Source organism: Chionomys nivalis, chromosome 19 (genome assembly GCF_950005125.1).
Source record: "Chionomys nivalis chromosome 19, mChiNiv1.1, whole genome shotgun sequence".
NCBI classification, from domain to species: Eukaryota; Metazoa; Chordata; class Mammalia; order Rodentia; family Cricetidae; genus Chionomys; species Chionomys nivalis.
In genome coordinates this window covers 29,777,771-29,791,771 of record NC_080104.1, presented here as the reverse complement: position 1 = coordinate 29,791,771, position 14,001 = coordinate 29,777,771, and the positions used below count along the sequence as shown (strand labels likewise).

At 43.9% G+C, this 14,001-nt stretch overlaps 1 protein-coding gene across 3 annotated transcripts in view; it reads right to left on the bottom strand.

Annotated features, from left to right (window-relative positions):
- Positions 1 to 14,001, bottom strand: part of Arhgef4 (Rho guanine nucleotide exchange factor 4) — a 146,862-nt gene that overhangs the window by 85,938 nt on the left and 46,923 nt on the right. For all 3 annotated transcript variants that reach the window (XM_057751204.1, XM_057751206.1, XM_057751205.1), the window contains exon 2: positions 9,079 to 12,624. In XM_057751204.1, the coding sequence (XP_057607187.1) occupies positions 9,079 to 12,624 (3,546 nt within the window). The remainder of the gene's footprint in view (positions 1 to 9,078; positions 12,625 to 14,001) is intronic.

Sequence of the window (14,001 nt, the reverse complement as noted above, 5' to 3'; positions counted from 1 at the left end):
TATAAATGGACTCAACTCACCTATAAAAAGATACAGGCTAACAGACTGGATACAAAATCAGAATCCATCCTTCTGCTGCGTGCAAGAAACACACCTCAACCTCAAAGACAGACATCGCCTCTCTCAGAGTAAAGGATTGGGAAAATATTTTCCAATCAAATGGACCTAAGAAACAAGCTGGTGTAGTTATCCTATTATCTAACAAAATAAACTTCAAACTAAAAATCAAAAGATACAAAGAAAGACATTTCATATTAGTCACAGGAAAAATCCATCGAGAGGAAATCTCAATACTGAATGTCTATGCCCCAAATACAAAAGCACCCTCATGTAAAAGAAGCATTACTAAAGCTGAAATCACACATTAAACCTCACACACGCTAATAGTTGGAGATTTAAACACCACTCTTTCAGCACTGAACAGGTCTGTCAGAGAAAAAATTAACAGAGAAATAAGGGAACTAACATGTCATGACTCAGATGGACTTAACAGACATCTATAGAACATTCCATCCAAACATAAAAGACTATATCTTCTTCTCGCACCTCATGGAACCTTCTCAAAAAATGACCACATAGTAGGTAACAAAGCAAACCTCAACAGGTACAAAAGATTGGAATAACACCGTGTATATTATAGGATCACCATGGCTTAAAATTAGAATTCAACAGCAACACTAATTCCAGAAAGCCCCAAAACACAGAAATTAAACAATGCTCACCTGAATCATCAATGTGTCAAGGAAGAAATAAAAATTAAAGACTTCCTAAATTTCAAAGAAAATGACCACACAACATACCCAAATTTATGGTATACAATGAAAGCAGTGTTAAAGAGGAAAGTTCATAGCACTAAATGCCTACATAAAGAACCTGGAAAAATATCAAACTAGTGAGTTAACAGAACATTTGAAAACTCTAGAACAACAAGAAGCAAACTCACCCAGGAATACTAGATGGCAGAAAATAAATAGAAAGCTTCAATAAACAAAATAGAAACAAAGAAAACAATACAAAGAATTAATGAGACAAAGAGTTGGTTCTTCAAGAAAAATCAATAGACAAACCTTTATCCAAACTAACCAAAGGCAGAGAGAGAATAACCAAATTAACAAAATCAGAAATGAAAAGGGAGACATAACAACAGACATGGAGGAAATATTGAGAATAATCAGGTCATATTTTGAAAACCTGTACTCCACAAAATTGGAAAACTCAAAGGAAGTGGACAATTTTCTTGATAAATATCACTTACCAAAATTAAATCAAGACCAAATAAGCAAATTAAACAGACCTATAACTGCTAAAGAAATAGAAACAGTCATCAAAAGTCTCCAAACCAAAAAAAGAGCCCAGAGCCAGATAGTTTCAGTGCAGAATTTTATAAGATTTTTAAAGAAGAACTAATACCAATACTCCTCAAATTGTCCTACACAATTTGAAGAAACAGAAGGAACATTGCCAAACTCTTTTTATGAAGCTACAATTACCCTGATACCAAAACCACACAAAGACATTACTAAGAAAGAGAATGACAGAACAAACTCCCTCATAAACATTAATGCAAAAATACTCAATATAATACTGGCAAACCGAATCCAAGAACATATCAGAAAAGTCATTTACCATGACCAAGTCAGCTTCATCCCAAAAAAGCAGGGATGGTTCAACATACAAATCTGCTTCATTGTAATCCATCATATAAACAAACTGAAAAAAAAAACACATGATCATCTTATTAGATGATGAAAAAGCCTTTGACAAAACACAACAATCCTTCATGATAAAGGTTTTGGAGAGAGCAGGGATACATAACCATAATGAAGGCAATATACAGCAAGCCAACAGCCAATATCAAACTAAATGGAGAGAAACTCACAGTGATCCCACTGAAATCAGGGACAAGACATAGTTGTCCACTCTCTCCATATCTATTCAATATAGTTCTTGAGGTTCTAGTGAGGGCACTAAGATAACAAAAGATCATGGTGATACAAATAGGTAAAGAAGTCAAACTCTCATTATTTGTTCATGATTTGATAGTTTACATAAGGGACCCCAAAAATTCTACCAAGGAACTTCTACAACTCAAACACCTTCAGTAATATAGCAGGATACAAAATTAACTCAAAAAATCAGTAGCCAAAGAGAAAGTGGGAAGTACACTTGAATGCCTTGGCACGGGAGACCACTTCCTAAATATAACCCCAGTAGCACAGACACTGAGAGTAACAATTAATAAATGGGACCTTCTGAAACTGAAAAGCTTCTGTAAAGCAAAGGACATAGTCAACAAGAAAAAACACAGCCTACAGAATGAGAAAAGATCTTCACCAACCCCACATTTAACAGAGCACTGATCTCCAAAATATACAAAGAACTCAAGAAATTGGTAATCAAAAGAACAAACAATCCAATAAAAAATGTGGTACAGATATAAACAGAGAACTCCCAACAGAGAAATCTAAAAGGACTGGAAGACACTTAAGGAAATGCTCAACATCCTTAGTCATCAGAGAAATGCAAATCAAAACAACTCTGAGATTTCATCTTACACCTGTAAGAATGGCCAAGATCAAAAACACTGATGACAACTTATGTTGGAGAGGTTGTGGGGTAAAGGGAACACTCCTGCATTGCTGGTGGGAGTGCAAGCTGGTACAGCCCCTTTGGAAAGCAGTATGATTATTTCTCAGAAAATTAGGAAAGAACCTTCCTCAAGACCCAGTAATACCACTTTTGGGTATATACCCAAAGGGTGGTCAATCATGCCACAAGGACATGTGCTCAATTATGTTCATAGCAGCATTGTTTGTCATAGCCAGAATTTGGAAACAACCTAAATGTCCCTCAATCGATGAATAAGGAAAATGTGGTACATTTACACAATGAAGTACTATAGAGCAGGAAAAAAATGACATCTTGAAACTTACAGGCAAATGGATGGATCTAGAAAACATATTGAGTGAGGTAACCCAGACCCAGAAAGACAAATATAATAGGTACTCACTCATAGGAGGTTTTTAAACATAAAGCAAAGAAAAACCAGCCTACAATACAATTCACAATCCCAGAGAACCTAGACAACAAAGAGGACCCTAAGAGAGACATACATGGATCTAATCTACATGGAAAGTAGAAAAAGACAAGATAGCTTGTGTAAATTGGGGGCGTGTGGATCATGGAAGAGGGCTGAAGGGGAGGGGAGAGGAAAGGAAGGGAATGGAGAAAATATATAGCTCAATAAAAACATTTAAAAAATAAAAAAGAAAGCAATTGATCCCTAAAAGAGCTGTGGCTTTGTTGGAGTAGTTATGACTTTATTAGAGGAGGCTTGTCACTGTAGGAGTGGCCTTTAAGGTCTCCTATGCTCAAAGTATGCTCAGTTTGACACAGTTACTTCTGCTACTTGATCAAATTGTAGACTTCTCAGCTCCTTCTTCAGCACCATGTCTGCCCACATGCCACCATGCCACCTGCCATGACGATACTGGAGTAAATCTCTGAATTATAAGCCATCCCCAATTAAATACTTTGTTTTGTAAAAAAAAATTGTATGTCACAACTAGATGGAATGTACTTAGTACTCAAATGGAAGGTCAGTATTTAAAAACTCAGGATTGTATACATTTTAATAGGTCAAAGAGAAATCTCAAGATCAATAGAGGAGAACTAACAAAAATACAACACATACACAAGTTTGAAAATAAAATTCTGAATGAACTAGGAAAAGAGGGGTGGTCCTTAACTATAATGAAGGTTATCTACAAAATCCTACAGCAAGCATGGCTGTTATTGAAAAATTGGTCTCTTTTGTGACTAGGGGCAAACCTTCTTGTTCCCATCATTTTACTTAACACAGCATTGACCCTTCTATCCACTGAAGAAAAAAATAATGAATCTGTCTCTTTTTTTTTTTTTTTTTTTTTTTTTTTTTTTTTTTTTTTGGTTTTTCGAGACAGGGTTTCTCTGTGGTTTTGGAGTCTGTCCTGGAACTAGCTCTTGTAGACCAGGATGGTCTCGAACTCAGAGATCCGTCTGCCTCTGCCTCCCAAGTGCTGGGATTAAAGGCGTGCGCCACCACCGCCCGGCTGTCTCCTTTTTTTGTAGATGACATGGGATACAAATTGAATGCACAGGTTGTTATATTTCTATATATCAACAATTAATATGTATAGCCCAAAATTTAAGATATAATGCCAGTTATAACCACTTCAAAATTATGAAATGTGTATGAATAAATCAAACTAAACTTTACCAAAATTAAAAACTATAAAACACTGAAATAGCAAAGAAGATCTGAATAAATGGAGACATCATTTTATCAATTAGAAAATTCAGCATGGTAAAGATTCCAGTTATGTCCCAATTCACACACTGCTTAATTTCATTCCTATCACAGCCTGAGCAAAGCCATTTGTAAGTAAAGTTAAGAGTTTCTAAATTTTATATGGAAATGGAAAGAAACTAGAATAAAATTATTTTGAGAAAGAGTGTTATCAATTAATTTACTAGTTTTTAAAATATTATTCAATGACATTCATTAGGACACGGTAGAACTGGGGACATGATGAATACAGGTCAATGCAACAGAATAAAGACATATGAGTTGCGCCCCATATGCACTATTCAAGACCTGTTGCTAATGTTGCAAACATTTCAGTGCTGGAGCAATTGACTACCTACAGGCAGAGAAATAAACTTCTTCCTAAATCTCACACCTTAACAAATTTTTTTCAAAATACAGAAATTAGTATGGAGGTTCATTCAGAAACTCAAAATAGCTCTATCTACCGTAGGGCAATGGTCTTGTACCCTGTAAAGACTTGTCACTTGTATTGGTTTAATAAAACACTGATTGGCCAGTAGTAGCCAGGCAGAAAGTATAGGTGGGGTAACCAGAATAGGAGAATTCTGGGAAGAGGGAAGACTCAGTCTGTAATCACCACTCAGACGTAGAGGTGGCAAGATGAGAATGCCTCACTGATGAAAGATACCAACCCACGTGGATAACGAGACATGAATTATGGGTTAATTTAAGATGTAACAGTTAGCTAAAAATATGCCTAAGCTATTGGTCAGTGTTGTAATTAATATAGTTTCTGTGTATTATTCTGGTCTGGGCAGCTGGGAAATAAACAAACAAGTCTCCATTTACATTTATCCTACCAGACTCAAAAGATTCCAAGTAAACATATAGCAGAGATACCTCTACATCAATGTTTATTGACACACTCTTCACAAAAGTTAAATTAGGGACCAAACTGTGTCCTTCAACCGAGGACTGGATAAAGAAAATGTGGTCTGCATGCACAATGGAATTAAATCAGTACAGACAAAAGTTACATATGTTCTTTCCTGTGGGGTCTAGATTTTATATAGGTTTATAAAAATCACATATGAGCAGATGACATGAAGGTAGACATGAAGCTGTTTAGGGGACAGTGGGGACTACTGGGAGGGAGACAAGGGAAAGGGGGAGAGCAGGACAAGGATGGTGCAACATCCTCAATGTACCTTATGCACTTGTGTGAAGGCTGCACTATGTAATCCAGGACAATAAAACACAAAAATAAAAATTAATGATAAACTTCAATGCAAGAATGGAAGGAAGCACAGGAAACAAACCTTTGGGGGGTACTCAGGGATGGTTAAGCATCCTTAGACATTACACTAAAAACATGACCTATTTTACATGATTGCCCCAAAACCTAAAGTTGGACTGCCTCAAAATGAAAAGTTTTATCTGCCCCCCTGGGCTTGCTTTTTTTTTAAAAAATGTGTTTAATTGACATAGAATTACATAACTCTCCCCCTTCCTTGAAAAAGTCTGCTGTATGAGATCTGGTTAGGAAGACAACTTGACCAACTGCAGACAGAGAGAAACAGTCGAAAATCACATATAAGACTTGAATAAATATTGGCATTTTAGAAACTCAACTGTGTGGACAACAATAATGAAACTAGAAAATGCGCAACACACATACAGAGATATTTTACTAAAGAAGCTGTAGCTGGATGTGATGCATGTCTTTAATCCCAGCACTTGAAAAGCAGAGGCAGGCAGATCTCTGTGAGTTCGAGGCCAGCCTGGTCTATAGAGGGAATTCCAGAACAACCAGAACTACACAGAGAAGGTCTCTCTCCGAAAACAAAAACAAAACAGCAACAAAAAGAAAGGTAGATGTATGGTAAATAAGAGAGAAGAAGAAAGTCCAGCAGCCTAGTCCTAGTGACAGGTACATTAAGAGCAAAATGAAACATTACTGCATGTTGATTATTACAATGCATGTTGACTGTGATGGCATGTTGGTTACAATGGCATGTTGGCTGACTACGATGGCATGCTGACTACCATGGCATGGCATGCTGACTACCATGGCATGGCATGCTGACTACAATGGCATGGCATGCTGACTACCATGGCATGGCATGCTGACTACCATGGCATGCTGACTACCATGGCATGCTGACTACCATGGCATGCTGACTACGATGGCATGCTGACTACCATGGCATGCTGACTACCATGGCATGTTGACTACCATGGCATGTTGACTACCATGGCATGTTGACTACCATGGCATGTTGACTACCATGGCATGTTGACTATGATGGCATGGTATGCTGACTACCATGACATGTTGATTACAATGCACGTTGACTATGATGACATGTTGACTACCATGGCATGCTGACTACCATGACATGTTGATTACAATGCATGTTGACTATGATGGCATGTTGACTACCATGGTATGTTGATTACAATGGCATTTTCACACACTGACAAGGGCAGGGAGCACAACATTTCTCATTGACTGATGGTGATACTGTGAAATGACACAGCCCCTCTGCTAGGTCACACAGGCAGGGAACATGCCTCTCTAAAAACATGGGTTCCAGGCAGCAGAGCCTTAACCCCAGGAGATGAAAAGCAACACAAAATGACACACACCTCACCCCAGGCCCAGAGGCAGGTTGACCACAGTCATGTGGCGTAAGTCACACCCTGTCTAATTCCATCATTCCTCCTCCAGATGTCCCTTATCTAGAAATGTCACCGGAACCCTCCAAACACCTGACTCAGTTGGGAACCATAAAACACGCTGTCTTTCATTCTAGTCTGATGGTTGCCTGACCCTGGACCCACTTCCTATAGCACAACGACCCCTCCCCCTTCCCTCACAAGGGACCTTCAAGCTTTTCCTCAGTTCCTCTCGCCTATCTGCACAGTCACAGCAAACCTCTTGTCTGCAGGATGATCAGATCCCAGGTCTCTCAAGGCCTGTTGCTATCCTCAAAAACCCACCACCCTATAGTTTGGCAACTCTTCTTTCCAACTGTGTGTGGGGTACATGCATCTATGTATATATGAATGCATATTCATGTGTGCATATATGTGGGAATACATGAGAAGGGTTGAGTACAAGAAGTCAATCTCAAAAAAGTAACATTTTTGAAATTTAATCATAGACTAGTGCTTGAAAGTAGTTCATCCAGGTTACAAGGATATGAGCATAAAGGAGGTTAGCCCAAGGGCAAGGAGTTTGTGTCTTGGTTATGATAGTCATTACATGCCTCTGTCCATGGTATACAACAGAAGCTGTGGAGATATACACTGATCATCCCTCATGTGAAACCAACATCCAAAAAGATACAAAACCTAAAAGATTTTGAGTCTTGATGCTGTGTCTCAAATGGAAAATTCTGTATCTGGCCTCAGGCAGTCCCAGCACAAAGGGGCACCAAAGACACTGAATGAATGACCTCCAAGCGGTGTGAGCCGGCCAGGACACCAGCGAGTTCTGTGCTTACTATTCATTTTATTTGTACTTATGTGTGTTTACACACATCCATGCAGGTACCCTTGGAGGGCAGCAGAGGGCTTTGGATCCCCCAGAGCTGGAGTTATAGGGGGTTGTGAACCTCTTGAGGGCGCTGGGAACTGACACCACAGGTCTCATGCAAGAGCAGCAAGTGCTCTTAACCTCTGAGACATCTCACTGATCCAGCTTTGAATATAAACTTGGGTGCCATCCTCAAGCTGTCTCATTTGTGTGTATAGCCATGTTCTAGAACTACAAAGCAATTGAAACTTGACATACTTATTGTATTCTCACTGTTGAGTTTTGAGCCTTATTTGTTTCATAGGGTATTATTCTGCTGTTGGACACGCAAGCTGCAAATGAGGGTTTTAAACCACCTTCCAGATCGGGTTCTCTGTGTTTTTCTCCTGAAGCTTTATAATGTTGTATTATGTTTTGTATTCGAGATTAGTGAAGTTCCCTTACACCATCCTATATTTTTTTGGTTGTGAGCCTAGCCTTTAACAGCTGAGCCATCCCTCCAGGCCTACTGACACTGTCTTTTCATACTTGAATATTTTTCAGTTTTACTTTAAATCTAATACAAGGGGTGTTAAGGATGTAGCTTAGTTGGTAGAGTGCTTGGCTAGCATGCATGAAGCCTTGGGTTCATGCTCAGCACCCTATAAAACCGGGCATGGTGGTTCATACCTGTAACCTTAACACTTGGAAAGTAAGGGTAGGAGAGTCGGGAGCTCAAAACCATCCTTGGCAACACAGCAAGACCATGGCCAGGCTGAGCTACGTGAGACCCTGTGTCAATACCGTAAGTCTAAAGGGCAGAGGAGATGGCTCAGCGTCTTGATGCACTTGCAGTCACAACTGACCCCCTGAATTCCATCCCTGAACATTGTGGAAGGAGAGAGCTGGTGGTCCTTTGATATGAAGCATGCCCTGCTCCACACAGACGCACAGACACATACACACACAGACATACACACAGACACATACATACAGACATACACACATATGGAGACACACACAGAGACACACACAGAGACACACACACATATGGAAACATACAGACACACAGACACACACATGGAGACACACTGACACACACAGAGACATAGACACACACACACAGAGATACACATGCACTAAATAAATAAATACATTTTAAAACCATGACAACACTAACCCAAGGGAACATCCCTCCACTTGCCTTAAGAGGTAAAGAAAGAGTTGTTGCCACCAACAGCTCACTTACCTCACTCCCAGGAAGGTCCCTGAGGAAGGGTGCTGTGCCCAGGCTGTGGTGACACTGGCACACAATTGCGCTGTCTTCCTTCTGGCCGTTCTGGTGTAGCGTTTGCAGGGAAAGTAAGAGGCTTGCCCTGGCCTTGCTCTTGGGCCTATCCGAGTCCTCTGAACATGTGTTAGCCTCCCTGTAGCTTCTAAGAGAGACCATGGAGGCTGCACTAGTCCGGCCCCCAAGGCAGAGATCCACCCTCTGAGCCCCAGGCATGGGACTCGTGGGCTTGGGGCTTGTGGGTCTGCAGGGCATGCCTTGGTTTTCATAGGCTAAGTGGCAGGCAGAGCTGCAGGGGTGTGTACAACCGATGCCAGTGTGCTGGGCTCGAGGGCTGTTGGGGGAAGTCAGCCAGGGCGGCTCTGGGAAGATCCCAGAAGAGAGGTACCTACTGCTTTCCTGGGTAGCAGTGCGTTTTATGGTTGGTTCACTTTTCCTCCGGTGTTCCGGAGAAGCCAGACAGCCGGAAGGTGGAGTTGCAGGAGGCTGTAAGGGTGTCCAGGACTCCACACACACGCGGCTGTCCGTGCTAACTGTCCACTCTTCACGGTGGCCTCTGGTTGCTGGTGGGGAAGAGCGGAGGAGTTCTGGAAAGTCTGGTCCCGGAACACCACTCCCTAAAGAGGGCCGTTTGGAGCCTTCCACATCCTTGCTTCTCAGAAATGTGCGCCAAGAACTCTGGCCTCGTCTGCGCTTCTCTTTCTCGCCTTTGACAGAGCCAGCATTTGCTTTCTCTGTGGCTTTGGCCTCAAAAAAATTGGTAAACGTCTTATGGGCTAAGGCCAGCCTTGCCCTGATCTTGCTCTCTGTTTTTATTCTCTTGACGTTGCCGTTTTCTGGGGAAGGTCCTTCGCCGCTGAGGTCCCCTAGTGTCCCCTCTTGAATCTCTTGCTGTGCACCAACAGAATGGGTCTCCAGAGACCTCCTCTGGTGCACGTGGTGCAGAGGCAGCTCCACCCGGCAGGCTGCAAACCATGGACTCTGGAGCACACCTTCCTCGGGGCTGGGGCAAGCCGGGTTCAGGCCCTCTGAGGCCAAGACCGGGCTGCAGAGTATGTCCCCTCTGGAGCTTTCCCCAGACCAGGACCCGTCAGTCCTTAAAGGGGTCATCTGGAGAAAGGCAGGGCACTGCCCTGACTCTTGTGCACCCCGCTGAAGCTGGCTGCAAAGTCCCTGGAACTGCTGCGTTGCGACTTGGGCAGAAGCCAGGACTCCTGAATGGGGGACCTCTATTTCGCCAACCCATGCACTGGAGACTTCTGCATCCTCGGCAACGTCTGTAGTACGCTCTCCTTGTCTGAGTTCTGGGCTGGGTGACTCCTGGCTCCCCTCGGGATGGATGCCCAAGCCAGAGTGTACACACTCAGACTCCAGGCGCGAGGTTTCTCCAAGCTGCTTCTCCTCCAGAGTATCTTCTGAGCTCAGGGTGTCATCTGAAGCAGTCCTGGGGACCAGAGCACTCACAAACTCTATGCCTTGGGCCAGCAGCTGAGGAGCACCATCTTCCGGCCCTGCTGTGGGGCATCCTTGCAGTTCACGCTCACTGCCATACATAGGCATTTCTGGGGCCCTGGGAGACTCATAAGCTGTGGTGCCTGTACCTTGTAGAGACTGAGGTCTTTCCTCCGGGAAATCATGGAACTGTGATTCTAGACGATAGCTGGCCTTCCTTGTGGAGGTCTGTTTGCGTTCTTGCTTGACTGCTATCATAATGAGTTTGCAGCTGTGCTTACAGGCCCCATGTACTTTGGGCACCTGCTGCTGGCCAGAAGGGAAAGGCTCCCGGCCATCCCTGGTTCCCTGCGCACACTCATCCCCAGGGCGGCAGTAAGTTCTTTCAACTGTTGAGAAATCCAAAAGGCTCTGCAACGCATTTCCCCTGCATTGGGGGCCTAGAACCGCTGCCTCTTCTGCCGCATCTGAAGCATCAATTACGCTTGATCGCAGGGTGCGCTTTGGGGCGTAGGCGCTATCATTCACTTCTGGGGAAACCACGAGCCTTTTGTTCCACACAGCTATCTCACCATGGCTGCAACAATGTGGGAAGGGGAAGGCCCTATCAGGCGGCTTTCTCTCCTCATTGAGAACGCACTTTGATGAGTAGGTCTTGGTCTGGCTTCCTGTCTTGGCAAGGATGTTTTGCAGGCACCTTTGTTTACCGATAGCATCACCAGGGTGTACACCTTCAGGCTCCACAAGGCTGCTTTCTGGGCTGTGTCCTGGCTTGCATTCAGCTGGTCCAGGCACTTCCTCTTGGCTGCCAAGCTTCAGCAGTTCTGAAGTAAGGTGGGAAGGGTCTGGGCATGACCTAGAAGCCTGTTCTACCTGGTTTTCCAGTGGGAGGCCTACACAGGGTGTGTCTTGAGATGCCCTTTTAAAGCTACAGTCACTCAGCTTGTGCTCACCCTGAGAAGGAGGAGCTCTGCTTGGAGCAGTGGAAGGTGAATAAGACAACTGGGTGGGCCCAGGGGAGAGGGTGTTAGGAATTATGGGGTGACCGGGTTCTAGTTCTGTTCCTTCCCTTAGGTAGGGCTCAAATGTTACACATTTCCACTTCAAAGGCTCCTTAAGGCAAGCCAAAGGAAATGCTGCTATAGAATGAGCCCTAGCCAGAGTCTTCTTGCGCTGGCAGAGGTATCTTTGGGGTGTCTTGCCATCGGCACCAAGGTTTTCTGGGACACTATGATGACAGTTGGTGTCTACGAGACAAAGTGTGCCCAGTCGTGGCTGGCAGGCAACATCCAAGCAGGAATGAGCCCAGAGTACATCTGCGCCCACTGTGGGCCTGGGGGCAGGCCCCTTCTTTGTCCTGATCCACAGAGGGAATTCATTGTCCTGCGGGCCTATATGAGGTCGCTCTGCTGCCCCAGTCCGGCTGTGGATGTGTGGCCAGCTCTGACCGAGTTTACAGTGTTCAAGAAAGCAGGGCCAGACCATAGGGACATCCAGAAAGCCCCTAGACCTGGCCTTTTGCAGTCGGAGACCGCTGCTGTTGGTGGCACTCTGTAAGAAGGGCTCTGCCACTGGCACTGACTTCCCCACCAAGCTGGTCACACAGTCGCAGAGACTTTCTCCATTCTGCTTTTCAGCAGTGGCAGCCGCTGGCGCGCGCAGTCTACTGTGGTGAGAAGCTTCCTTTAAGCCTGAGAGCAAGTCCAGGTCTTCCTCTGTCCCTTCAACACAAGCCAAACGCTGTCCTTGAGGAAATCTACCTGCTGAGCCATCGGGGCATGCCCAGCCTGCTTCTCTACCTGCAGAGAGGCCATGTGGAGAGCTGCAGAGTCCACCTGTGAGGTCACCAGGCAGGGACTCCGCTTCAGAAGCACTCTCAAAGGGGTCTGTTTTTGTGTCTGATCGACTTTCACTCTTGTGGGACAGTGTCTCAAAATCCTCAGGGTCTACTTCCTGGCGCCATTCCTGTTCCTCTGAGTCTGCAGGGGGTGGGTGGAATTGGTTATCTTCACTCTCACCTTCCCCTGGAGGGGGTGCATCCGACTCTGGAGTCTAGAAGGACAAAGGAGAAGAATCAGAGAAAAGTCTCCAGGACCTCAGCGCACATACTTACACCATCATGCATGCCTTTATCTGAAGGAAGTAGCCTTCATCATTTCCTGCATAGCCCTGGGAAGGAAGGGAAGCATGAAATGCTACTTTGCATTAACACAGAAAACAAGCATGCAGGGCTGAGGAGATGGCTCAGTGAGCAGAGCCTGCCATGCAAGTCTGACAACCCCCTAGTTCGGATCTCTGGGACCAATATAAAAGCCAGGCAAGCAGGGCAATGGTGGCGCATGCCTTTAATCCCAGCACTCGGGAGGCAGAGGCAGGCGGATCTCTGTGAGTTCGAGACCAGCCTGGTCTACAGAGCTAGTTCCAGGACAGGCTCCAAAGCCACAGAGAAACCCTGTCTCGAAAAACCAAAAAAAAAAAAAAAAAAAGGCCAGGCAAAATAGCTTAAACCTGTTAACCCAGCACGCCTATGACAAGGTGAGTGGCAGAAGCAGAAGAATATCTAGAAGCTCAAAGACTAGCTAGCTTGGTGTAGGCAGCAATGAATAAGAGAGACCTGGTCTCAAGGTAGAAATTGAGGACTGAAACCCAAGGTTGTCCCCTGACTTCCTAATGCTTACTGTGGTATATACATACCCTACCCCCAAACATGAGCACACAAATACATAAACATGAACAATTACTGCACACACACACACTCATACACAATACAAACATGAACATACACACATACACACATTCATATGCACATAAACATGAGTATACAAATACATAAACATACATATATCACACGTATACACATACTAACACACACATACTCCTATATGCACACATACACACAAAGATGAAAAAAGAAAAGGTAAACAAGGAACAAAGCCAAACCTGAACAATGGGGAGAAAATGTCATACAAGTTAAAACAAAACCACCAAAAGGCCCAACAGTTTAAGTAAGCATGAGCATGCCATCTGAGTCAGAGTGAGAAGCAGCCTTCTGTGTGGGGTAGCCAGCAAGAAGAAACAGATTAATACATGTCTACCGGAGGTTCTGTTTGTTCTTGTATAGCCCAGTGGCTTACAGCAGATGCTCTTACATTTAGCATTGTTTCTTAAGTTCGCATAGCTAGAGGGGGAAAAGAAGAAAACAAAAGAAGCCTTGAGAACTATTGAGACTACAGACATGGGAGGGTATGTGTGAGCAAGGCAGCGTAGAACAAGAAGAAAGAGAATTTGGCAGAAAGTTTGCAGCATTTTCTCTCTCCTCTCTCTGACTCTGTCTCTCTCATTGAAGTGTATGTGTGTGTGTGTGTGTGTGTATGTGTGTGTGTGTGCGCGTGCATTACATCTGGGACCCACACAGAGGTGTCATTGCTT